The sequence below is a fragment of the Abramis brama genome (genome assembly GCF_963993115.1).
Source record: "Abramis brama genome assembly, chromosome: 3".
NCBI lineage: Eukaryota > Metazoa > Chordata > Actinopteri > Cypriniformes > Leuciscidae > Abramis > Abramis brama.
Window position 1 is genome coordinate 21,681,065 of NC_139965.1, and position 27,522 is coordinate 21,708,586.

The 27,522-nt window shown below is 37.6% G+C and overlaps 1 protein-coding gene across 1 annotated transcript; it reads left to right on the forward strand.

Annotated features, from left to right (window-relative positions):
- On the forward strand, nt 1-26,248 carry ppp2r5b (protein phosphatase 2, regulatory subunit B', beta). The gene is made up of 13 exons (XM_084109082.1): nt 1-1,658; nt 8,528-8,724; nt 10,568-10,669; nt 10,822-10,914; nt 13,574-13,704; nt 13,812-13,871; nt 15,347-15,455; nt 20,344-20,397; nt 20,483-20,533; nt 21,135-21,254; nt 21,414-21,541; nt 21,640-21,741; nt 24,507-26,248. Exons 1-13 carry the CDS (start codon nt 1,463-1,465, stop codon nt 24,673-24,675), a joined length of 1,512 nt encoding a protein of 503 aa, XP_083965208.1. The 5' UTR covers nt 1-1,462; the 3' UTR covers nt 24,676-26,248.
- Nucleotides 26,249-27,522: the final 1,274 nt, after the last annotated feature.

Genomic DNA, 27,522 nt, shown 5'->3' on the forward strand with positions numbered 1-27,522 from the left:
GGTCTCTCGATAGCCAAAACGCCCATAACGTTGAGCATCACATTTAGTAGCCTAGTCTTCTAACGTTAGGTAGGTCAGCGACACGTCGTCGGTCGGTTAATATCACAAAACGCGTGTTGGAAAAATACTTAGCGACGGACTGAACAAAAATCAGCGGTTACAGCGACGGGTGAACGCGCGAAATAATGAACGAATGAAGCAAGAACAATGGCCAACCTGACAGTCCCAAAACACAGCGGCTAACAGAGACTGTGTCAGCCAGTGAGAGAGGGAGGAGAAGGAAAGGGGCTGAGGTAGAAAACAGCTGTCTGATAACGATAGAAATGATATAAAAACAAATAGCACATATATGGTCGCTTAAACGGTGAATAGAGCAAACGGTATAACCATAACATCGCGACGTCTAGAAACGGATCGCGTAAATGTAGGATGAGTAAGTAAATAAATAAATAAGAGCGCGTGAGCGTCATCTGCAGTGTGTAGCATCTACATCTACTTGCACCACCTGAAGACAACGACCGACACTGGCTGCTGGGAAATAAAGAAACGGGGGAAAAAACACGAGTTATCAGCGGAGAGGAAGACCGACGGACAAAATCAGCGAGACTGTCCTTGTTATATCCTTGTGATAGGAGTAATTGAACAGCGGTTCCTTGTATTTGAGAGAAGGAGGTAGAAGGGGGTATCAGTGCTGCAGCGGCCGCCGTGATGCTTTACACATGTAGGCACGTTTGAAGCAGTTCATCCCCGCCCTGTGTGGATCTGACCGAACCGAACCGACTGTACAATAACGGATGTAATAGGGGGACGCTGGACGGCTCTGAAAAGGACTTGAGGCGCAGAACTGGGGACTGGTAATATGACGATAACATTTAATTAATAAGAGATGCATTTGTACCTGTATGGAGGAGATAAATGACGGGATTTAAATCGCCCATTTGTTTTTCAACATGGATTAATTGGCCCATGATCACTGGATAGAAGGCTTATTACGTCCGAGTTTTAATACAGTAGCCTACCGATTTATGCCTCTAGCCTATAAATATTTAAATAAAGACCAAATTTAGGCCGATGACTTTCTGATGACGACAGTACGGCAGAGATGTCTTTATTGTAGAAATATGTGTTCACACCGGTATCTCTTCATAAAGATATAGTCAATTACATTCACCCTTGTGCTTATTTCCACGTCTAATCTCGTTTTTTGGGGGGTTTTAATGTAACACGAGCGAGAGACGCGTCAAATTGAACACTGATAGCTTTTACTTCTACCATCCCTCTGTCTGCAATTTAGACCAGGTTAGATAACTTCTGTCTTTAGTCGATCCCTGCTTGTCCATTTGACTTTTTCAATCCAAGAAAAAAAATATTTCTGACTCAATAACAAGGCGCTTTGGGTGCCTATTCCGGCTGTTGGCTTCCTCCTTCGAACAGTCTTCTGCCGAGAACCACCTTTGCAGCGATGGAGACCCCCACGAAGCTACCTCCGTCGAGCCCATCCTCGCCGACCACGGGCTTCTCTGTGCCGAGCGCGGAGAAGGTAGACGGCTTCCCCCGCCGCTCGATGCGCCGTGCCCGGCAGCGACGGTCCCACAGCTCCTCACAGTTCCGCTATCAGAGCTCCCAGGTGGAGCTCACGCCGCTGCCCTTACTTAAAGGTAGGTTCCTTTAACTGGGACGTGAGGTGGTTTGTTTTTAATGTTTTAATGACATGTTATTTAGCAAGTAACGAGAATAGTTATTCATTCCCTGATACAAAAATAGACTATTACAGCCATTTTGGTGAACTCCGTGTCTTCTTGAGCATCCTTTAGAGATGGTACCTCCATAAGGACTTCAAATGTAACTAAATCTTCCGAGGAGCACAGCTAGACTCAGCAGATTTTCCTTTAATGCTTCCATCATTCAAGGGTACATCATTTAAAAGATGTACACTTTTTTTTTTTGACTGAACTGAACATATGGCTATACTGGAAATGGGGGGTTGTAACATTAAATTCAACTCAACTTAAATATATTGTGTAGCAGAAATTTAACTAATACCAATAAGATTAGATGTATCAAAGTAACTCAAATGAGTCTATTGCAGTACTAGTTAGCATGATAATCTGCAAGAATCGCAGGAAAGAAGAAACTGTTCATTGCAGTGGGATTTGCATAGTGATCATTAAGTAAAACAACATAAACCATAGTAGTATCTGGCTTGAGAACACATTGTATAACATCTTCAGTCAATCATAGTCCCATGCAAAGCTTGCTGGGAATCTGAAATCCATTGTGCAGTTTTAATGAATGGCAATGAAAATTATTCATTAAGTCCAACACAAATGCATTAGTAAATTATTCACAATGATTCACAAATGCACAAGTAAACTTCTGTTTTACTAATTAAAGGGATGGTTCAGCCAAAAATTAAGATTCTGTCATCATTTACTCACCCTCAAGTTGTTCTAAACCTGCATGAATTGAGGGTATGCATTGATGTCACTTTCCCGCCGGACACCCCCTTAGTGGCAAAAGAGCCTGCTGAATGACTGGATTTAATAGGGAAAACTGCAAAAACGAGAGTAAAAAAACGATTATTAGTTTAAACTAAAGGTTGGACTCGATATAGTGTTACTTACAAATGACCAAAGATCCAGAAATACATAAAGCAAATTTGCCTGTGAACGCTTTATATAAATACAATATAGGTAAGTCTAAATCCAGGTGATCACTTATATCAATGTTATATATATATCTTCATATCGTCCAGCCCTAAAACTTTTATAGTTTTTGTCAGTGTTTATTTAAAAATATTCAATTATGCAGAATATAATATCGTAAATATTTAAGAAGAGTTGTCAATACAATATATAGGGTATGATTTAACCCCAAAATTCAACATATTGACCAGAGCCCGTCTACGGAGAGCCTGCCCACTCCCTATTAAGTCCTATTGTACTGAATTTTGGTTGTAGTTCCACCAGAGTTCCACTGGGGGCGATCGCCCATGAGTGCAAAATGAATGGGAGTCTATGGGGCTAAACGGCTAAATTTGTCTCTTTCATCCGATTGCCGTTGAGAAATCTCAGGTTTGATTCTAGGTTTTGCAAGTTCAACATGGGTTATAGGTCATGTTGAATGAACGAGTACTTATGTCCTTTCGATTTCTTACAAGTTGAGTTGTTGTTGCCCATAACACGCTAGCATTCTGCTAATGAACGCTGATTGGTCAGTGAAGGACTGATTACGACCAGAGATGCCGCTTGATGGCATCGTGGCATCCGAAGCGGGACCAGAAACAAACAAAACAAAAACTCTTCTAGCACGTGTATTTACCTGTGTCAGCTGTGTTGTCGATGCCTCGAGAGAAAAGAAAGTGCAGAGCGCGAACGCAACAGAGTGACTGAAGGATTGCCGTAAAGCAGCATCTCTGGTCGTACGATGTGTATGACGTCATTGACATTTTAAAAGACTTTTTAAAACAAATAAGTGACTCTAAAAAGTCGAACACCCAGCAATGTGTAATTTCTTTGCATCTCCTTTTGAATACAACATTCAAATTACTAGACAAAAAATTATATCCTGAGAAAAGTGGATTTTGATGTGTATAGCGCCATAGACCTCCATTCATTCTGCACTCGTCCTGTGAGCGCCCTCATATGGAGCCAAAGTGGAACTGCAACCAGTTCAGAAGCCGGAAGTTTACTGAGAGTGAAACTTCTCCCCTTATTAGACATTCTCTGATATTGACACAAAATGATAACTGCAAATCAACGTTTCACTGTCTGGAGTCCAGTTGTTTCTGTGAATTGCAGGGATACATTTGCTTCTCTTTTCTCTATGGCACTCTGTAAAAATATACTTCAGATTTCTTGACAAATCTATTTGTACAGTCAATCTCAAAGCTCTTTCCCGTTTTAGATGTGTTTTGTGTGTTTTTCGCGGCATTCACGCTGAAAACCAATGCTGCCACTCAGTCTTTTTGTCACTCAGTGGGCGTAACCGCAGTCACTCCGGCTGATGGTGATGTCACGTGCATACCGTCTATTTCATTCTTCTGCTGAACACAAAAGAAGACATTTTGAAGAATATTCGTAACCAAACAGTTGATGGGCTCATACAGGTTTGGAACAACTTGAGAGGGAGTAAATGATGGCAGAATTTTCATTTTTGAGTGAACTGTCCCTTTAAGTGGATTGAATGCAATGAAATTAAGTAAGAATTGTGTTGCATTAAACGCAATTTAACTAAAGCAAAACAATGTTTTTGAATGCAATGTTCTTTCCAGTTGCATTGTCTTAGTCATTGCCAAGTTCTTTGCAAGTTTATGAATCTTTGTGGTTAAAAGCATCCTCAGTCTGAAGACCCTGATATTTACACTTCCATATGCTCATTTCGGTAATCCACCTGAAGTGAGAAACTCTTAAGTGTCTGGGAAGCTACTGATCATATTTGTGGAGGGTAAGTCTTAAATAAGCAATTGGATCATGATGCATAAGAGTAGATGCATCGTAGAGTTGCTATGAATAACCACAAATAATACAGTGTTGTCCCACAATATTTCATGGATGAAACTAAATTTCATTGGTTTTCCAAGTTCTCACACAACTTCATGATTCACACTTCAGCAGGATATGATTCACTTCCTCTAATGCAGCAATCATCTGAGTTACATTTCCAATGAAGTAAGATTTAGTGGTGCCAGTTTTAATGAGACTCTCCAGCTGAGGTTTTGCTGCCAGTTGGTGTGTCACAGGGGGTCCAGACTGAGCCTCTGTCCTGCTTAACCATCCAACTGACCTGCTTTTAGTCATTCACATGACACTGAGATACATCTCCTGTGTTAATCAGTGTCTGTCTCTTTTACTCTTACTAAGTCCAGTAGATTTAACTTCAGCGCTATGACTGGCTGTAGGATTAGCCTGGCTGTAGGTTTTATTTCTTAACCCATAACTGTATAAAATGCACAGTGTTGGTCTATCTTTGTGGTATTCTGGATGCTTGTGTTAGATTATACCTCATAAAACTTGAGTTTATGGCAGTTATGGATTGGCAAACGTCTACTATCAGTGTGCTAAAAAGTTGTGTTTTTTTGTTTAACATGTACCTGCTACAGATTTAAGCTCCATTAATGGCACAGGATATTTAGATGTGACATATATAATGCTCTTTAAACACAAGATTAGCTTAGTGGAGCATGACAGACACTACCTAATATATAACCTGTGAGTGTTTGTTTGGGCTGTGAATTTACCTGTGAGCCCCTGTCTGTGCTTGTGTGTAATAGAAAGTAAGTGAAGAAAACAGCTGAGATGCTCTATCAGTCCAAAACATGACCGGAATCTTTAATTGGTTTACCAGCCAAAAATATGGCCAACACTGCCAGGTTTGCTAGCTTAGGTTATTAGTTACCGGAAAAAAAGACTGCAGGCTGCAGTATTGTGAGCCATTGGTGGTGTTTATTCTCATTTGTAAACATTCAAATTCTGCTCTTCAAGTTCATTTGTGTTGTTGTTTCTACTTAAGTCTCTGGAGTGACTTCACTACTAGTCCTCGTGAGTTTGTGAGCGTGTGTCTCTGTAAATAGCTGTCACTGCTGGAGGGAAAGTGTTTTCCAATTGGACAATGGGCAGCTCAGAGCTCTCAGCCTCATTCACATAGTGACTCGTCTACACATTCAAAACTCATCAATTTCATAAGTGAAACAGAAATGAGAGTGCTTGTTGGGTTAGCCATGACAGCATCTCATATCTATTAGCAATAACCTTTGAGTGTGAAGATTACTGTACCGTTATTTTGCAGTTGTGAATCATTATTTCAGGGTAAGAACATAGTGGTGGGTATATATCTGCCTCCTTCTTCCTGCAGGGTCCAGCTGGTCAGGGCTGGTGTAAGGTTACAGTACACAGAAGGCCTGCTCCCTCTCTGGCCTCCTTCGATCAATAAAGAGGGCAAGAGAGGAAGAGGGAGAGAATAAAAGAGTGAGTGAGTGATTATCGAGACAGGGAAGGGAAAAAGAGCATTAGAGAAAGCGAGAGAGTGAAATGGATAAGCATGTGAAGCTGTAAGTGCAGGAACAGTGTACCGAGGGAGTGTTATTGTTGAGGACAAAATGTAGAAAAGGGACCCCCCCCCCACAGTAATATTGTGAATTATTTAAGTATTATTAACATTTAACATAACAGTTTTCTATTTTAATATATTTTAAAATGTAATTTATTCCTGTGATGGTACTTTCAGCAGCCATTACTCTAGTCTTCAGTGTCACATGATCCTTCAGAAATCATTCTAATTTGGTTCTTAAAAAACATTTATTATTATCAATGTTGAAAATAGTTGCTTAATATCCTTTTGTTTTCAGGATTTTTTTAATGAATAGAACTTTCAAAAGAACAGCATTTATTTAAAAAATTTTTTTTAGCATTGTAAAAGTCTTTACTGTCACTTTTGATGAAAAGTATATACTGTATATGTATACATATCTTTATCCTAGGACTAGCAGAACTGCACCAGTCACTTAAACTGTTTTGCAGTTAAATGATCAGATTAACATCATGATGTCCATATTATTTGAAGACCATTCCACATTCTCAAAAAAAATCTCATGTGAGATGAGGCAGTTCAAAACTCCTGTTTTGTCGTGCATTATTTTTGCTTGGCTGTTTTATGGGTTGTGGTGGCTCAAAAATACAGGAACTCAACAGCCACACAAACACAGTAATAACTCTTTAAACAGAAAGACTTTACCCATTAAAATCACAGTACCACAGAAAGAGATTCACAGAGAGAATGAGAGTGAGAGAGGGATGGAGAGGAGGGGTAAAAGGAGATCATGAGGAGAGGAACAAGGAAGAGGGATGACATCATCTCTCCTGCTCTCTCTGCACTGTTTTCTTTCCCTATACTGTGCATCTCTCTCTCTCTCTCTCTCTCTCTCTCTACGTCCCACTGTTGCTTATTGGCCACTATATTTAGCAGCTTTGCATGTTCAACATTACAGCATGTTTAGAGTGACGACTGGTCTGACTAGAGTGATATCATATAACTTTAGACGTAAAACTGCTGCTATGTTTTTCAAATTAATCATTATAGTTTTCACATTCTTTCCATGATTTAAGCTCATTTCAAATACACATTTTATTAATTCTCTCAGTTCTCAGCTTCGCTCTTCCTCTAATTCGCTGTACATCTCCAGTTCCTCTTGTCTCCACCCTCTTTCTCTCTCTCACACTTTTCCCAAGACAATTTCGTTTTTCTGTTCAGACTGCTGTGGCTGTGTCATGCTCTTTTGCACCTTATCCTTCCCCCTGACTACAAACAATCACACCAGCCTCTTTTCATCACATTCACTTTTCGCTTTGTTGATTTCTTGGTCTATCTGTCTCCTTTGACTTTACCTGCTGCACTCTGACTCTAGGTTGACTCTAGCTGTGGCAGACTGTGAATGTTAAGACTAATCCATTTTTAATGGAGAGTAATTGTACGAAGTAGCAGGCTGAGGCTAAAGAAAAAGAGATATTGAGAGACAGAGAGAGAGATTCACATGTCGAAGTACAGGAACAGTAGGGTATGTAGTTGTGTTGAGTTTTTAAAATGAATGGAGTAGATTGTCATGGTTATTGTGCCTCGAGGCGCTATGTCCACAGAGGGCCGAGACAGCGCAGGGTTAAAGATAGCACCCGCTAATCCTGTTAGCACCACACGCCTCCACTCATTTCTCATTAGCATCCCGTCCATCCACTTCAAGAAATCTGCATTAATATACTCTGTCTATAGCTCCAAGTGTCTATAGATCCAACCATCTTTAATGTAATTGTTCTGTTGGAGAGCATAAATATAAAGGTTCTTTACTGGCATTGATGGTTCCATGAAGAAACTTTAGCATCCATGGAACCTTTCCATTGCACAAAAGGTTTTTTATAGTGAGAAAAAGGCTCTCAAGATGATCAAAAATGTTCTTCACTACACTAAGAAAAAGCTGTTTTTAAAGACTGTTCACAGAAAGGTTCTTTGGGGGACCCAAAAATGTTCTTCTATTGCATCGCTTTACACTCTTAGAAGAAAAGGTTCTGTTAAACTTGAAAGAATTATGCAATCATTTAAGACATTAGAATCTTTTTTGCATAAAACGTTGTTTAAATTGAGTAAAGAACACTTGGGTTCTTTGTAGAAACCCACTGGACTTTGTTTTCTAAGAGTGTAGCATTACAAAAAAGTACTGTGGTGGTACCATGATACTGTTATGGTCATATATCATATTTACGTGCATGGGATTTCAAGATTCTTTCTGGTTTTATCATGGTATGTTTTTTAGAAAAAGAAGAAAAAACATCACATTTACATTTATGCATTTAGCAGACACCTTTATCCAAAGCAAACTACAAAAGTGGAACATAAGAATTAACAATGTTCATAGTATACAATGCCTGGCTTATTGGGAAGCTAGACTAGGAAAAATATAGTAAACTCATGGTAAATATGCAGTATATTTGTGTGTATACATGTATATTAGATTACATGTCCTCTCCTTCCTGTCCCTCAGATGCTCCAGTGGCAGAACTTCATGACTTGTTCTGTAAGAAGCTGCAGCAGTGTTGTGTGCTTTTTGACTTTCTGGACTGTGTCGCCGACCTGAAGGGGAAAGAGATCAAACGTGCCGCGCTGAATGAGCTTGTGGAGAGCGTGGCCACCAGTCGCGGAGTCCTCATCGAACCCCTTTACCCAGAGGCTATTAAGATGGTGAGATGAATCGCGAAACAGAGAAAAAGTGATGGAGTAGGATGGGATTTGATAAAAGAGCAGAGGGAGATAAATCATTTTGAGGGATGTACAGGATCTCCAATGCACTAAAGTGCACTTTAAGACTCAGAAGCATTTACGTTTCTTTGTGTTTAGCTACATTAGCTCTGTACTGTATGTAGCTGAAATACAAAAACACCTTAATTGAGGAGCAATTGATTTTTGTTAACTGGTCCTTTTATGTTTTGATTTAAAAGACAAAGGGGGGAATTTACTAAGAATGAATTTACAGTGTCTGATAGTGCTGTTTATTTGCATATGCTTGTTTGTTTTAGCCCCTTGTTTACTAGAGGAATTATGCAAATCAAGTAACAATGACTGTTGCTCTGATCAATAGAAAATGTACTCAAATATCTTTTAAAAATTAATTCCATATACTTGCATTCTGTCTACGGAAATGGCACAACATTGTGCAATTGCGCAAAGTTTTGAGAATAAGGGTGGAACCTATACTGAGAAGTAGAGTTCTCAACGGGCCTGAAAATTACAACCCGACCCGACCCGGCCCGTGGCTTTTAAAGCCCGGACCCGATCTAACCCGACACATCAACATAATTATCTGCCCGAACCCGGCCCGCGGCCCGACGCGCGTCGGATTTTTTTTTTCTCTCATACACGTATTATCATGACCAGCAGACGGGAATTCAAACCAACCTTTAATGTTCACGCCTTTTAATAATACAAACAATACAAACAACTGAAACAATAAACTTTAAAATATCTAAATAGGCTGTAGTAGCGACGGTGAATTTACCTGCGGCAAGTTTACTTTTCACCAACTCCATCTTCTTCTCTCCAGGCTAAAGGCGTGCACGCAGCGGCGTCAGGTCTGCCCCCGCCCCTCTCCATAATGCACGTTGCACGCAGCAGCCAGACTTTCTTTACGGTGAACAGCAGCGATGATTAATAAATGGTTTTTTTTTCACTGAGCGGAAAAGATTAAGCCCGAGGTCCGACCCGACCCGAGTCATTTGATTATATTTTCGACCCGAACCCGGCCCGAACCCGCGGGTCCCGTCGGGTTTGTCGGGCCGACCCGACCCGTTGAGAACTCTACTGAGAAGTTCCAAAGAAAAGCAGCACTGAAAAGAATTACAGTGATTTAAAAGGACAGTTTTATTAAAAATGACAATTCTGTCATAATTTACTCACCCTCATGTCATTCCAAACCTGTGTGACTTAATTTCTTCTGTGGAACATAAAAAATGATTTCAATGGAAATCAATAGTAACCAATGCTGTCTGGTTACCAACATTCTTCAGAAATATATTTTGTGTTCTACAGAAGAAAGAAAGCCATGTTTGGACACAATGTTGTGAAAATTATGACAGAATTTTCATTTTTGGGTGAACTATCCCAAAAATTAACTATTTAATTTAAATATTCACAGCATAAGGGAACAATTGAATATGATGATACAGTCTGCAGAGGTTCTCAACTCTGGCCCTCGAGGTTCAACTTACCTGCAGAGTTTTGCTCCAAACCTAATCAAATACACCTTAAACAAGATAATGAAGCACATAAAGATTAATAGACAGTTATAGGCAGTTGAGTTTGTTTAAAGGGTTAGTTCATCCAAAAAGGAAAGTTCTGTCATTAATTACTCAGTCTCATGTCGTTCCAAACCCGTAAGACCTTCGTTCATCTTCAGAACACAAATGAAGATATTTTTGATGAAATCTGAGAGATTTCTGACCTTAGTTCTTTACATTTCATTTGCTATGGGGAAGCAATGGTATTGGGGAAGCAAAATACAACTTTTCAACCCCTCTTCTTCCTGTAGATCTCAGTGAACATTTTTAGAACCCTCCCACCCAGTGAGAACCCTGAGTTTGACCCAGAGGAGGATGAACCAGCTCTGGAAGCCTCCTGGCCACACTTACAGGTACATGTACATCTCAAATTCTCATACTCACAAACACACTAACACATACACAGCATGGACTGAGTAAGCATTATGAGTTTTTTTATAGCTTGTGTCCCAGCTCCGATGTCATTTCCTCTCTCTTTCCCTCCTATACTTTCTTTTTTATCTAGTTGGTGTATGAGTTCTTTTTACGCTTTCTTGAGAGTCCAGATTTCCAGCCTTCTCTTGCCAAGCGCTACGTGGACCAGAAGTTTGTTCTACAGGTACAGAGCTAGTATAGGTGTAGAGGTATAGGTATAGAGGCTTTGTGTGATTTATAACATTTGAAAACCCTATATATATATAGTCTGCATATGTTTAATATAATTATATATAATTCAGTTTAATTAATAATACAATATATATATATATATATATATATATATATATACTTATATATATATAATTATATATATATATATATATATAAGTATATATATATATATATATATATATATATATATATATATATATATATATATATATATATATATACTTATATATATATAATTATATATATACAGTGAGGAAAATAAGTATTTGAACACCCTGCTATTTTGCAATTTCTCCCACTTAGAAATCATGGAGGGGTCTGAAATTGTCATCGTAGGTGCATGTCCACTGTGAGAGACATAATCTAAAAAAAAAAAATCCAGAAATCACAATGTATGATTTTTTAACTATTTATTTGTATGATACAGCTGCAAATAAGTATTTGAACACCTGAGAAAATCAATGTTAATATTTGGTACAGTAGCCTTTGTTTGCAATTACAGAGGTCAAACGTTTCCTGTAGTTTTTCACCAGGTTTGCACACACTGCATGAGGGATTTTGGCCCACTCCTCCACACAGATCTTCTCTAGATCAGTCAGGTTTCTGGGCTGTCGCTGAGAAACACAGAGTTTGAGCTCCCTCCAAAGATTCTCTATTGGGTTTAGGTCTGGAGACTGGCTAGGCCACGCCAGAACCTTGATATGCTTCTTACAGAGCCACTCCTTGGTTATCCTGGCTGTGTGCTTCGGGTCATTGTCATGTTGGAAGACCCAGCCTCGACCCATCTTCAGTGCTCTAACTGAGGGAAGGAGGTTGTTCCCCAAAATCTCGCAATACATGGCCCCGGTCATCCTCTCCTTAATACAGTGCAGTTGCCCTGTCCCATGTGCAGAAAAACACCCCCAAAGCATGATGCTACCACCCCCATGCTTCACAGTAGGGATGGTGTTCTTGGGATGGTACTCATCATTCTTCTTCCTCCAAACACGTTTAGTGGAATTATGACCAAAAAGTTCTATTTTGGTCTCATCTGACCACATGACTTTCTCCCATGACTCCTCTGGATCATCCAAATGGTCATTGGCAAACTTAAGACGGGCCTTGACATGTGCTGGTTTAAGCAGGGGAACCTTCCGTGCCATGCATGATTTCAAACCATGACGTCTTAGTGTATTACCAACAGTAACCTTGGAAACGGTGGTCCCAGCTCTTTTCAGGTCATTGACCAGCTCCTCCCGTGTAGTTCTGGGCTGATTTCTCACCTTTCTTAGGATCATTGAGACCCCACGAGGTGAGATCTTGCATGGAGCCCCAGTCCTAGGGAGATTGACAGTCATGTTTAGCTTCTTCCATTTTCTAATGATTGCTCCAACAGTGGACCTTTTTTCACCAAGCTGCTTGGCAATTTCCCCGTAGCCCTTTCCAGCCTTGTGGAGGTGTACAATTTTGTCTCTAGTGTCTTTGGACAGCTCTTTGGTCTTGGCCATGTTAGTAGTTGGATTCTTACTGATTGTATGGGGTGGACAGGTGTCTTTATGCAGCTAACAACCTCAAACAGGTGCATCTAATTTAGGATAATAAATGGAGTGGAGGTGGACATTTTAAAGGCAGACTAACAGGTCTTTGAGGGTCAGAATTCTAGCTGATAGACAGGTGTTCAAATACTTATTTACAGCTGTATCATACAAATAAATAGTTAAAAAATCATATATTGTGATTTCTGGATTTTTTTTTTTAGATTATGTCTCTCACAGTGGACATGCAACTGCGATGACAATTTCAGACCCCTCCATGATTTCCAAGTGGGAGAACTTGCAAAATAGCAGGGTGTTCAAATACTTATTTTCCTCACTGTATATATATATATATATATATATATATATACGTATATATATATTGTATTATTAATTAAACTGAATTATATATAATTATATTAAACATATGCAGACTATATACTGTATATATATATATATATATATATATATATATATATATATATATATATATATATATATTGTGTGATTTCTAATATTTGTAAACCCGTTGTAAACCGAAAAGACTGCATAATAGTGAATATATAGTTTGCATATGTTTAATTTAATTATATGTAATTCAGTTTAATTAATAATAATAATAATAATATATATATATATATATATATATATATATATATATATATATACCTGTATATATATTTTTTTCTGTTTTTAATCATAAATAAAATAAATATATAATGAAACATATAGTGATATAGTGAATGAAAATGGACAAGTAAAGTGAAGTCAAGGCAATCTTAGTCCATCTTCAAGTCCAGTGTTTGGAGACAAACATTGCTATTTTGTAGTTTTGCCACACACTGTTGAACATTTTATGTTATTTTCTTTTTCTTTTGGCCTTGATATCTTAGAGCAGCAATATGATATGTTAAATCATATCATAGTCAAAACACAACAGTCTACCCTCCGGGTTTGATTTTAAACTTTATCATTCACACTAATTATAAACATTCCCTTTAAGTGTCAGGACATATGATTAGTGCTTTTAATAAAGTGCAAAAAGGCTGACTTGTATGTGTGTGTGTGTGTGTGTGTGTGTGTGTGTGGATGTAGCTGCTGGAGTTATTTGACAGTGAGGACCCCAGAGAGAGAGAATATCTGAAGACTATCCTGCACCGTGTCTATGGCAAACTCCTGGGCTTGAGGGCCTACATCCGCAAACAGATCAACAACATCTTCCTCAGGTCAGACACAGTCATGTAGACAAAAAGCATGACCAGTATTGATATTACACAGACAATAACTGCTCTTTGTTCGCCTCTAAAATGTCATCTTTTTTTAAACTCTGCAGGTTCATCTATGAAACTGAGCGTTTCAATGGAGTTGCTGAACTTCTGGAAATTTTGGGAAGGTAGATACTCTTTCAAACTCATAATAGAAAGCACACTACATTTGCGTTAAAAATCAGCTCAGATGATTTTTATATAGCAAACCAATGTAAATTAGAATATTATAAGGTAGATCCCTGTGGTTTATTCATTGTTTCCAGTGTTAGGATGTACATATAATATCGACATTTACATTTACATTTACGACATTTGTACCATAATCTATCTTGAATGAGTAAATTATAGTTTTACACAACTTAATGTGGCAGTAGATTACTGGAGAGATGCTTTATGGTGGTGATTCAGACAAAGATCTCCGACATGAGCGCTTGCTGCATGTTCCTGCTGCCTGTTCCCCAGTCATATCTCCCTTCTTTAGCGTGTACAGCCATGTAAATCACAGCCATGTTCTCTGTCTGCGAAACCAGCGCTGCTTTGCATATTGGGTTCAATGTACACAAAATGGTGCCTCAGTGTGTTTAATAGCATAAACAAAGCAAACCTTTGACAGAGAGAAACAGGGGAAGAGAGAGACAACCAGGGGGAGGCATGAGTCAGAGTGTTGGGGATGGAGGTCTAAATTCAGGTTGATGCCAGTAGTATTTATAGTTTCTCCCACCCACACATCTCTCTGATCACTACTGAAGAGAGAATGAGGTAGAACGAGGGAAAGAGAGAGAGAGAGAGAGAGAGAGAGCGTGCGGTGTATATATATATATACATATCTTTACATAACTATATTTTTTTATTGCAATTTTTTTCCAATATTTTAAAATCTTTACAATTTAAATATATTTCAATATTTATAATATTTAATATTAATATTATATTAATATTTAAACAATAAATAAAATGTATATTTCATAAAATACAGGAATATTCTACAAAATATATTTAAACAGCTTTATCGATGTTCCTTAGGAATAGAGATTTCCGAATTATTCAATTGTTTCAATTGTTTTATTTAATATATTTAAAATAATTGTTTTATTTTTCAAATAATATATATATATAAAATATAAGATATAAGCAAAGTAAAAAGAAGAAAAGAGGAAGAATGCAACAGAAGGAGAGATGGGGAAGATAACAGGTAGAATTAGAGAAAGATTGAGTATGTAAAATGAGAGACAAAGAGCGAAGAAGATAGAGAGTTGATTGTAGCATAAAAGAGAAACAGAGCAAGACAGTGTAGATGGAATAGAATTAAATTACAGTTAAGCAATGGGAGGAACAGAGCAAAGTAGCAGAACAAAGATAAAACTAAAGAATTTTGAGAGAAAGCGAGGAGGAGACAGGCAGAAAGAGAGGAAGGATGTGGGGTGGGGGGGTTAGTGGGAGATTAACTGATGAACAATAATGTGGTGAATGAGTGTACAGAGCATCATCAGGACGACTGATACTAATCCTGTTTATTCTCCCTTTTCTCTTTTCCGCCTCCTCTCCTCTCCTCTCCTCTCCTCTCCTCTCCTCTCCTCTCCTCTCCTCTCCTCTTTTCCAGTATCATAAATGGCTTTGCTCTGCCTCTCAAATCAGAGCACAAGCAGTTCCTGGTGAGGGTCCTGATCCCCCTGCACACTGCCAAGTCTCTCTCCATTTTTCATGCGCAGGTTAGAGTCAGACACCCAGACACAGCCACACTGGGGATGCACATACAGATCTCATGCTGTTAATTAATGAACTGTAATGGGATATTATACCACAAGGGGGGGCTAAATACTAATGAAAATTGACTTCATACATCCACAAAAATGATCAGTTGGTTTAAAGTCATTGCTAGAATTTTTTTTTTTGATATTTTCTATGCATTAACATTAATACATTTTTAGTGTCCAAAAGTAATTTTGGACACTGCATTAAAGTCTGAACTCATCTTGCCTTGATGTGTGTGCCTATGACTGTTTACACATACAAAAGGTTGGGGTCAGTATGATTTATTAACACTTTTATTCAGCAAGGATACATTAAAGGGGTGGTTGATTATGATTTCACTTTTCTAACTTTAGTTAGTGTGTTATGTTGCTGTTTGAGCATAAACAACATCGGCAAAGTTATGATGCTCAAAGTTCAAAGCAAAGGGAGATATTTGCTTTTAAAGAAATTGCTTTTTAAGGACTACAACAAACGGCTGGTAGGGACTACACAAGCTTCCTAAAATTTACATAACCCCCGGGAACGCGATTTATAGATTATCATGATAGAATATGCTAATGAGTGACTAGAAGATAACTACACATAAGCTAGCTAAATTCATCAACTAACCATTCAGAAATGTCCTGTTGCTTTCTACATGTTGTCACTTCCTCTTGAGTCTCTCCGTTGTTTGACTCCGGTTTGAACATAAAAGGCTAAACGTTTTTGAAATTTTCAGTGCATGTCTGTGTGAGGTAAAAGGACACAAGCTGTTGAAGCTCCGCCCTCTGTGCCGGGAGCAGCAGCTCATTTGCATTTAAAGGGACAGACACAAAAACAGTGCGTTGTTATTGCTCAGCCTCAAACAGTGACAATTTTAACATGCTATATAAAAATATCTGTGGGGTATTTTGAGCTAAAACTTCACATACACACCCTGGGGACAACTTATTTTACATCTTGTGAAAAGGGCATTATACCACCCCTTTAAATTGATAATTTGCTTTATTACAAGTAATTTATATTTCAAATAAATTCTGTTTAATAGTTTAATCAAAGAATAAAAAAAGTATCATGGTTTCCACAAAAATATTAAGCAGCATAACTGGTTTCATCATTGATAATAATAAGAAATGTTTCTTGAGCTCCAAATAAGCATGATTTCTGAAGGATCATGTGACACTGAATGGAGTAATGATGCTGAACATGCAGCATTGCCATCACAGGAGTACTTTTAATTTTAAAATATATTAAAATATAAACAATAATTTTAAATCGTAATATTATTTCATAATATTACTGTTTTACTGTATTTTTCGTTTTACTGTATTTGATCAAATAAATACAGCCTTGGTGAGCATAAAAATCTTACCGACCCCAATCCTTTGAACTGTAATGCACATGCATTCTTACAATAGATTCAGTATATTATTCCTCACATTAACAGCATGTTATGTCTGAAAATTGCTTTAGTAATATTAGTACTGCCTGTTTGTATATGTCTATAAGTGTGTGTGTGTATTCTGAAAGTGCTTGTCCTACATTCCTACACTCGCCCTTTCCCTTGTCAATATCACCCCATCCATAATTCAGTGCCCACACTCCGGGCTGTTTATACTTCCTACTTGCCACAAGGACATATAGAGCTCTCCCAGGGAATGCCTTTGGGTGGCCAGACTTATTTTATGTAGCTTCCATAGAAACAGAAGGACAGCGCAGCCAAATCCTTAATCACACTTCCCTCAAGGCTTCTTCAGAACATCACACGTTTCTAGAGAGCTCTTAGCGAGATGAAAGGCTAAATACCGAACTCTATTTTTATAAACGGTTTTGTCACCAGTATTAAGTGTGCATTTCAGTGATTCTTTTGCCCTCCGTGTAACCCGTGGCTGTTGTGATTTGGTTACTATTTTATTTGTTTGCATAGGAACTAATGGTGAGTGGTTAAGTCTGGGGGATTTATCCTGGATGATTAGAGCTTAGTCCCCATTGAGCCTCAAACTACTGAGTGACACCAGGGGATATTTTTTCACTGAGGTGTCTCTAGGGTATGGGATTTTTATCTCGTGCCAAGTTAAAACATACCAAAGCCTTGTAAAGTGTTGAGAGTTAATCTTAGTTTTACCTTAATTGCCAGTAATTTACAGTTTACGGTTGGTTCTCAGGTAGACAAAATATACGGACATGTGCACACACACACACACACACACACACACACACACACACACACAGACTTATGTTTCCACCTCAGAGTTAAAGAAAATACAATTGTGAGATCAAATTAAAAAGATGAATGAAGTGAGAATTACATCATTTTCACAACTGTCAGATATAAAGTCACAATTATGAAAAAGAAAGTAGCAATTATGACATAAAGGCACAAAAGTGAGATGTAAAGTTTCAGATTTAAGATTAACAATTTTGAGATATAAAGTTACAAACTATTTAAGTTTAAGTAAATTAAGTTTGCAATTATGATTAACAAAGTTGCAGTTGTAAGATATGAAGTTATATAATTGTAAAAGTTATTTGTAAGATATATTTGTGAGATTTATTATGCTGAGAGCAAACAGGCTTCCATGATCTTCTATAAAGATTCAGACACATGCACATAAACAACCTTGCAAGCTAAACATCTTAACCTTTTTGCAAAGCACTGCATATACTGAAAACTAAGAGGATAATTATGATGTTCTTGTTGAAGAGAGAGAGAGAGAGAGAGAACAGGAGTTAACAGGGCTCTCACCCCCTGGGGAAAGACATAGGTTTTATGTGATATCAGCCCTTCCAAAGTAGACACGCACACACACACCATTACCATCCTAACAGCTCAACCAGGCAACGGTGGGTGCAGAAGGGCTTCCCTGGCAACAAAAAACACACTCGTGGCCATATCACATGTGTACACTAACACACACACACACACACACACACACACACACACACTTACGTACATAACCTCCCTTTAGAAAAACATCCTTTTCTCACTCTTTTGCCTGTAATCTCTGAGGCTCAGGTGCTTTGTGACTCTTTCCTCTTCAGGGAATATATTAATCTGGAAATAAATGCAGCATGTGTGTGCAGACTAAGGATGTCATCATTCAGTTATGTATAGTCTCATTGGTTTTTCCTGAAGCTCTTAGTTGCTTTGTTGAAACTATGAGTCTTGAATAGGTTGTTATGCTGAAATCACTTTAAACCCATTGAGTATATTGTATTGATAACCAGATTTCAGTTCCTAATCAGCTACCACATTAAAGAGGTGGTTGATTATGAATTCACTTTTCTAACTTTAGTTAGTGTGTAATGTTGCTGTTTGAGCATAAACAACACCTGCAAAGTTACGACGCTCAACGTTCAAAGCAAAGGGAGATATTTTCTTTTAAAGAAATCGCTTTTTAAGGACTACAACAAACGGCTGGTAGGGACTACACAACATTCCTCCCGGGTTAGTGACATCACAAACCCTAAAATTTACATAAACCCCGCCCCTGGAACATGATTTATAGATTATCATGACAGAATATGCTAATCAATGACTAGAAGATAACTAACATGAAGCAAGACTTTGCAAAGAATGACTGAACACACAGGGCTTATATAGAAGAACATAAACGAGATACAATGCAACCAGCATACAATGAGTACCGGCAATGAGTCATGGGAAATGCAGTTCATAATGCGATAAAGACGAAAGGAGGAGTGCCCTCTGGTGGCTCTCATAAGCACTCCGGCTGGCAGGCATGACATGTAGTTTGCCTTTTTTGACAAATAATGTTATCAGATAATATATATATTTGATGTTTATATTTTATATTTTTATCATATATTTTATATATAATTTTTTTATATAGTACAGTACCTATATATATATATATATATATATATATATATATATATATATATATATATATATATATATTTATATATATATATTTGATGTTTATATCTTATATTTTTATAATATATTTTATATATATATATATATATTTTTATATATATATTTTTTTTATTGATTTTCATTTTTGTAGTTATGGACTTTATCTAATTTCTAAAGCTTGCACCTAACCCAGGCTTTCTCACTTCTCACTTACACCCACGTACTAAAAAGGCAAGCTCCACCACAGAGAAGGTGTCTGGTGTGATGCTCACAAGGAACAGAACATGTGCCATCACCACTGTGCCCTTGAGCAAGGCAAATAATACAAGGTTCTTCCAGGGGACTGTCCCTGTTAAAAGTTCATAAAATTGAACAACGTTTAGGAAAAAAGTACTGTAATGACATTTACAAACATGTCTGCTAAATGACCATTCACTACATCTAGCCAGCTTATACTGCAGTTTTGCTGTAGTGCACAGCACCTACGTTTTATACATGCTACACATTGGGTTTAACACATTTGTTGACAAACATCTAGCAGCTATGCCTACATTATTGGCACTTACATATGTATTGTTCAGTATAGGTATGCGCCAATGCATTGACTGCTGCAGAAACTCCCGTTGTGGGCAGATTGATGATAAAGCCATGTGGTGGCATTTAGGATCTTGATTAGAAGAATGGTTTATTTGTGAAGTCGGCTCAGTGCTTCAGATCAAACCATAAAAGGCAGATAAGGGCTGTAATCTTTTTCTCAGTGTCACACACACACACACACACACACACACACACACACACACACACACACACACACACACACACACACACACACACACACACACACACACACACACTAACACACACTCATACCCTTTAATCAGAGGCACCTGCAGGTAAAATCAATAAGCCTTTGAAGTAAGTGAAGTAGTGTGTAGAAAGCCTGGAAGTGACTTTATTAAAAATCTTTTTGTGCTCTTTTCATGCAGCTGGCTTACTGTGTGGTGCAATTCATGGAGAAGGATGCCACAGTTACAGAACACGTACGTCGAATTTTTTAATAATGTCATGCAGCTTCATATACGTACCACTGCGCCGTCACACCAAACTTTTCCTGTACTTCATTAGATCATCAGGGGGCTGCTGAGATACTGGCCAAAAACATGCACTCAGAAAGAGGTAAGAAGAGCACTGCATACATATACTTTTACCTCTCAGACCAAACGTATTTTGTCAGATGAACCCAGATGAAATATTTACTTGAAGTACCCCCTGAGATTTTAATATTAATGTTAATATTTTTAAATAATTTAACAACTCATTCACATGTTCATGGAACTCTGATGTTTATAATAACTATAACTATAATAATAATAATTATCATTATTATTAGCAGTAGTAGTAGTGTTTTAAAATAAAGATAAATATATTACCGATGTAAATTACAAATGTACTGTAAAATAAAAAATTAATATTTGATAATTATAATGATGAATCACTCGGAAACGCAGTTATTTCATTAAATTGCAGCCTTTGATTTGCTAATCGCTCTAAGCTATATACGATTATTGTGACGCCGCCCCATTTATATATTTTATTTTTTACATTCTGTATGTATTAGTTGTTATTCTGTATATGTATTATTTGTTGTTTGGCAATGCCGTTGAAATCCACTCACGTTTTCTGATTTCAAATAGACTTATGACTCAAAGAGTGTGTTTGCCTGTAAATGTTTGTTAGTGTGTTTGTACAGTATATAACCCTGTCACGTTGAACCCAGGTGATGTTCCTGGGGGAGATCGAGGAGATTCTGGACGTGATTGAACCCTCTCAGTTTATCCGTGTGCAGGAGCCTCTATTCAAACAGATTTCTGCCTGCATCTCCAGCCCTCATTTCCAGGTCAGCTTCCTCTTTCACACCGGAGCATTCCTCCCACACTGTGTCATTCACCAGCGCTGCTTGTCAGGCGTCTGCCTGTAGTACTTGTGAACACGCGGTGGTGATGAACACGCCTGTTTATGTTCTCTTCCCTCATTCTCTCTCTTTATTCTGCCTCAGGTCGCAGAGCGGGCTCTGTATTTCTGGAATAATGAGTACATTCTGAGTCTAATAGAGGAGAACTGCCAGGTCATCCTGCCTCTGGTCTTTGGCACACTGTACAGAGTTTCCAAAGAGCACTGGAACCAGTCAGTATCATTCTAACATACGTCTAGAATAACGTTAATGCTATCGACATCAATCAAGACTGTTTTGGCATTGGACATTTCTCTGTTGTCTTATTTAGGACGATCATCTCTCTTATCTACAATGTGCTGAAGACGTTCATGGAGATGAACAGCAAGCTCTTTGATGATCTCACTGCCTCCTACAAAGTGGAGAAACAGAAGTGAGTACAGGACTGTGTTAAAGTCAACATGAAACATAATTACAACTATTTTACTGTAGTATGACATGAAACTGGATCTTTCAAGTCTGACCAAACTGATTGGTTGCATCAAGTGGCCATAACATACAAGAATGAAGCCACGTGGTTGGAGAGCAGGAGTTAAATTAAATTATAAATACTGTAAAAAAGAAAAAAAGAACAAAAATTGTGACGTCACATTTTACAAGTCAGGTTCAGAAATTAACCAGTGTTTGGGGGTAAACGTAGACAGTAGAGAGCTGAATAATACAACATAATGAGCAATTATTTAAAATCTGTTTCAGAAGAGCATTTATTGTGTATGATCTCTGACCTGATTTACAACTACCTTTCTGTTTGATGTTTATTTCAATTTAGAGGTAAAAGCCTATTTCTCGTACACCTTTTGGCTTTAATGGACGGCATGCTGTGCCTGATGTTATTGTTTACTAAAACTAAAACTAATAAAATAATTTGTATTCATTAAAATAAAGCTGATATAAAATGAAATCTAAATAATAGATGAAAAAACAAAAAAAATTCAACGAAAATAAAATAAGATTAAAGTACTAAAATGGCTAGAACTAAAAATAAAATCACACACATAAAATCACCAACACTAATAAAAATGACAAAAGCACAACAACATTAAAGGGGTCATGAACTGCTTGTTATCTGTAATGTTATCAAGATTTTTACACCAAAAAAGCATCCTAATTTAGAAGTAATAAAACTATTTACAATCCTGTTTTTGACCCTCTCTTTCGAACACTTCGTTTTGATGGGTGTGCCGAGTTGGACTTGGAGGTAAAGGCCACTGCTACGATTGGGTAACAGTTTTGCATATTAAAATAATTGTCAACATCTACGCCATTACACATGTGGAATTGTTTTGAAAAGTTCCGTTGTTGAAAATATCTTGTTACCTATAGTTGCCAACAGTGTGAAACATTCATGCGTATTACATATGCTTGGTCTTGGTTGCCAAGTCTTAACTGTTTAAGTACTTGGAGTTACCACAGTTATAACTGACAAAGGATGACTTACAGTGTTTTGTGTAAATGGAATTATGAATGAGTGTACCATTGTTTGTCATACTGTCGTTCTTATATACTATTCATAGTTCATCCTTTTCATATATATATTGTCATTTGCAATGTCATGTTTTATATAAATTGAAACATTTTGTAATGTCTTACTGATGACAAAATAGATGTCGCTCACTGAAACTTTTATTTAGGATTACAGCGAATGGCTTAACAAAAGCAGCGTTCTCTACGTCATTTCGTCCGTATCCGGATAATTCAATTATAATAATTCAATGCATTAACCCCATAAATGCCGAAGCAATGGAAAGAACAGCAAATCACAACTATTCAGTTTGACTGCGGCGCTGCAGTATAAATCCTCAGTACATATCAAAAGGTCTGTAGCAATAGTGGCAGTGGCACAAGGTAAAAACTCGGTTACTCACACTTGTGTGTTGAGACATTACTGTCGGATCAATTGTAGTTGGCACTGCATCTTTTATTTTCAGTCTCTCCGAAAAGCCTGCGTGGCTGCGTCAAACTGTTTCTTGTTTAAAAACGAATCTGCAGTAAAATGAAGCGAACTAACCCAGCAAGCAATAGCCGCAATTTCACCGTCTAGGTTAACTATAGACCCGATATAGTCCGGCTATGAGTAATCCACTTCCAGCCAAAATTACCGTGAATTTGGTCGTTTTTGCCAAATAACTTTTCATATTCCATCATGTAAGCAGTCAACAGTGATTACAAGGTGTTTGGTTTCATTTCTTTGACATGTTCTATGCGTAGCCTGTGCGTCTATTCTTGGGCTAGACGTCAGGGCTGTGTTTGGACGGCTATTAGACGTCTTTTAACTGGAACTTCGCTTTCTTAATGTTAGGATCACAAGGATGCCAACGCAAAGACTGTTGCTGCGTCCCAATTTGCATACTATCCGTCCTAAATAGTATTCAAAATGAGAATTAGCGTGTCCAAAATTGGAGTTGCATGTTGACATGAGTATTCCAAAGATACCATGATAATCTACTTTTCCGGTTAGAATCCGAAGTGCAGATCCATGCACACTCTAATGGCTAATATTGCCCACAACTCATTGTGTGTTGGAGGACAATTCGTTCAGAACTACAAACACGAATAAAAAGTGTTAAAAAATCCGAAACAAGTCGTTTTCTGAGCTTGGTTTCAATAAAAGTGTTTTTTGGACTAACGAGGAAGTTTGGAAGTTCTTGCAGGATCATTTTACAGTCACAATGATGACCTCTTATACGTCAAAAGATCAATGAAAATTTTACTTCTCAATTCATGACCCTTTTAAAATGAAAACTGAAAATATAACAATAAAAGCTTTAAAATTTAAAATATCAATAAATACTATTATAGCATATGAAGTTAACTAAAATTAAAATAACATTGTCTGTATATTTTTAGAAAAACAATATGCCCTCATAACAGTAAAAATGCCACTGAAAACCAATTCCATGGGGCAATTGTATTTAATTTAATTTTATATTTTTTCTATGATTTGATTCTCTGGGATTAAACATGCACCAATGAGACCAGGATTGTGTATTAAAAAGGTAAATGAGTTTTGATTTCATGATGACTTCACATGTATTTTTGTGAGCACAGAAAGTATTTCAATTCTTTTTATCTTCGTTGTATCTTTATCTAAACCCTTTTTACACTCATCCCTATCCCTCTTTCCCCTCCTTCCCTTAGGGAGCTGAAGAAAGAGAAGGAGCGAAACGAGCTGTGGAGGAATTTGGAGGATCTGCATGAGAGGCGACTGCAGAGTCTGACTGAGGCCAGCAGAAACCAGAAGAACCTGCAGGAGAGAGAGAACACTACCAAGAGCCAGTCAGAGACCAGTGCTGCCAACACCACCTAGAAACCACACGCGAACATACAGACACACACACACAGACACACATACAGTATCAGAGCACTGTAAAACACAATAATTACCTGACTTGGGAACCGATCAATGCCTCAATCGCTGTCTGAAAACACACACACACGAACACATGCACACACCATGCAGACACGACCGTCACAAGCACATGTACGACAGGCTGTCCATATGTAGATATCTGAAAAAACACTGAAGCACACATCACACACAACGAGTGAGATATAAAAGAGAAAAAAATTAGTACCTCTCACATGCGTCCTACTCTTTCATATGCTTCACACACCTGCCTCTCTGCATCTTTTCTTTCTATTCCTACACGCACTGGGATCATCAACTTTAACATGACTGCATGAGGTGACACACATGCGCACACTCGAAATCAAACACGTACATTGTCCATTACTGTCATTCCAGAACTGGCTCTGTTTCTCGGGCCCAATCCGAGCCCCCGTCAATCAACCAACAGACTCTGCATACTGTCAAACTCTGAAGAGGAATGAATAATGATGATCCTAAAGATGGAAATTCTTTAAAAGTACAGATTATAATGTTCCTACTTCTACAGCTTATTCTATAAGTACTACTTCTATGCTAATATAACTGATGTTTTTATATACATATATATATATATATATATCTATATATATATCTATAAATATGATATCTATGTCTGATTATAGTGTTGGTGGGGGTATTCTAGTGTAGCACCTCATAAACATGACTGAAGTATGCTGCTAGGTAAAACTAAACTTGTTCTGAAGTGACAACACTTTAGTCTGTTCTTATGTTTTTTTTAAATATAACATTCAAAACATTTTAGTTTAGCAATATTCTCATCTGTTTCGAATAATGTGTGTCTGGCTATTTTTGATTTATTTCAATATTATTTATTTCATTTAATCAAATTGCTTGCAAACATTCTCTTTTTGTGTTTCAGTACAATTTCAAGAGAGGACAGAGTCTTATTTATGTCTTAATTTTTTGTATATTTTATGTCGCTTATATTTATTGATGTAGAGTATTGTTAATGGGAAGGAACTGTGTGTGTAGGCATATTGAGAAAGCTTAGGAAGAGACTGATGCGTGGATGTTGTAGAGAAGTTTATTACAGTTTAGAAGAAAACAGGGATTAGATCAGAATGTACCATTCACTTTGAGTGTGCATCAACGCTCAAATGAACTGCCATTGTTGATTATTCATTTACAGTAGTCTGTCTTATTGAGAAAAGGTTGAGAAAAGCAAACAAAATGTTCTTGTTCAAAAGAAAGCATCTGGATTAACACACTTTGTTTGACCTCTGAGAAAGCTGGTATCTGCAGAAACATCTCATTTCATAGGAACAAAATGGAAAAGAAAAATGAAATAGAATAGACACGGCAATAAATATGGACTGAAATTGTATGCATACGTAGCATCACTTAAACTAGAGTTGCACTGTCCTTTTGATCAATGTCTTGTGTTTAAACATAGCAATGTATTTTTGGGGGACAAGCGTCTTTGGGACAGGCCTATGAATGTATAAAAGTGGGATGTAAACATGAAAACTCAGCATCAAGAACACTTGTCATTATTTTTACTCAAAACCTTTGATACATCTGGGTTCTGTGGCCTACAGTATTGATACCTTTTCTTCTGAAACGTGTTGATTCAGAGCTGGCCCTTTCCTTTAGTTTTAGTCCAGCCGATAACATTAGTTCACAGCATGAAGCTGATGTCATTCAGCTCATTCCTAAAACACGAGCAGATGTTTAAAACTTGTTTGGTTAAGTTTACATGTAGTGTGTTGTAATGTTCCAGGCTAGATTAATGGGAATTGTAATTAGAGTGATGTCAGACTGTCCTATAAACGAGCTTTAAAACGGCGAGGCAGTCGGTGAAGCGACTTCCCAAAAGCTTCTGGCTTCTGCTTGTGGACTCAAACAGGTGAGTGTCTTGTTTTATTGCTATTTTGTGTAGGTAATGCTATACGGATTAATTAATTTCTCGCGTCAGTGTCATTAACGTAGGCCTATTTAATCCCAACGCATTATCAACTGTCTTGTCAACTATACATGGAAGAGCAAGTGTCTTGATTTCATGTAAACGCGTTTTTACATGGCAGGCGTCAATATACTCGCGTGACCAGAGCTCTTCCACTTTCCCCCTCAGACAGATGATGCCCTTCAGAAAGAACGACGATACACAGGTTAATTTAAAAGGGTTATAATGAATAATTAAGACTTTCTCTTACATTATAAAACAGAGCTTTTCAAAAAATATTGTTAGATTAAATGAAACAAACAATTTTTTTTAAAATAATTTGTTCTTGGATTAGTTCCCTCCATAACTGCCTGTCAGTCTCGTTTCATAAATAAATAAGTAAATTAGTTTCATAAATTATATTAATTTAGGCTACATCTCGGCCTAACAACATCTCGGCCTGTTACAGTTAATATGTAAAAAAAATTCTGTTTAGCTAAATAGTGATTATCGTTACACAATTTAGCTTGTTCATTAGTGTGGATTTAGTTATGTTATGAGTTAGTAAAGCACTTTGAGATGCAAGCTATTTTTGTGCTCGAAAAAGATGACAAATGCAACGTCTTGTATGTCATATTTATTTCGAAATAGGGATTTGTGAAGATTTTTACTAGTAATGTCTTAAAAAATAGGTCTTACCATACAAAACCCCCGGAATACCGCACGCTGGCGACGTCTGCTGGTCACATGTATGTAATTGCAATCAGTGGACCCACTACAAGAACACCTACAGCAGGGATAGGCAACTCCGGTCCTGGAGGGCCACTGTCCTGCAGAGTTTAGCTTCAGCCCTGATAAAAACT

Bases quoted from the DNA above. Each gene is read 5' to 3' on its own strand.
- ppp2r5b (XM_084109082.1), top strand. From the start codon at position 1,463: ATGGAGACCCCCACGAAGCTACCTCCGTCGAGCCCATCCTCGCCGACC. The intron at 13,705-13,811 runs GTCAGACACAGT...TAAACTCTGCAG, and splicing joins ATCAACAACATCTTCCTCAG to GTTCATCTATGAAACTGAGC. The intron at 20,534-21,134 runs GTAAGAAGAGCA...CGTTGAACCCAG, and splicing joins AAACATGCACTCAGAAAGAG to GTGATGTTCCTGGGGGAGAT.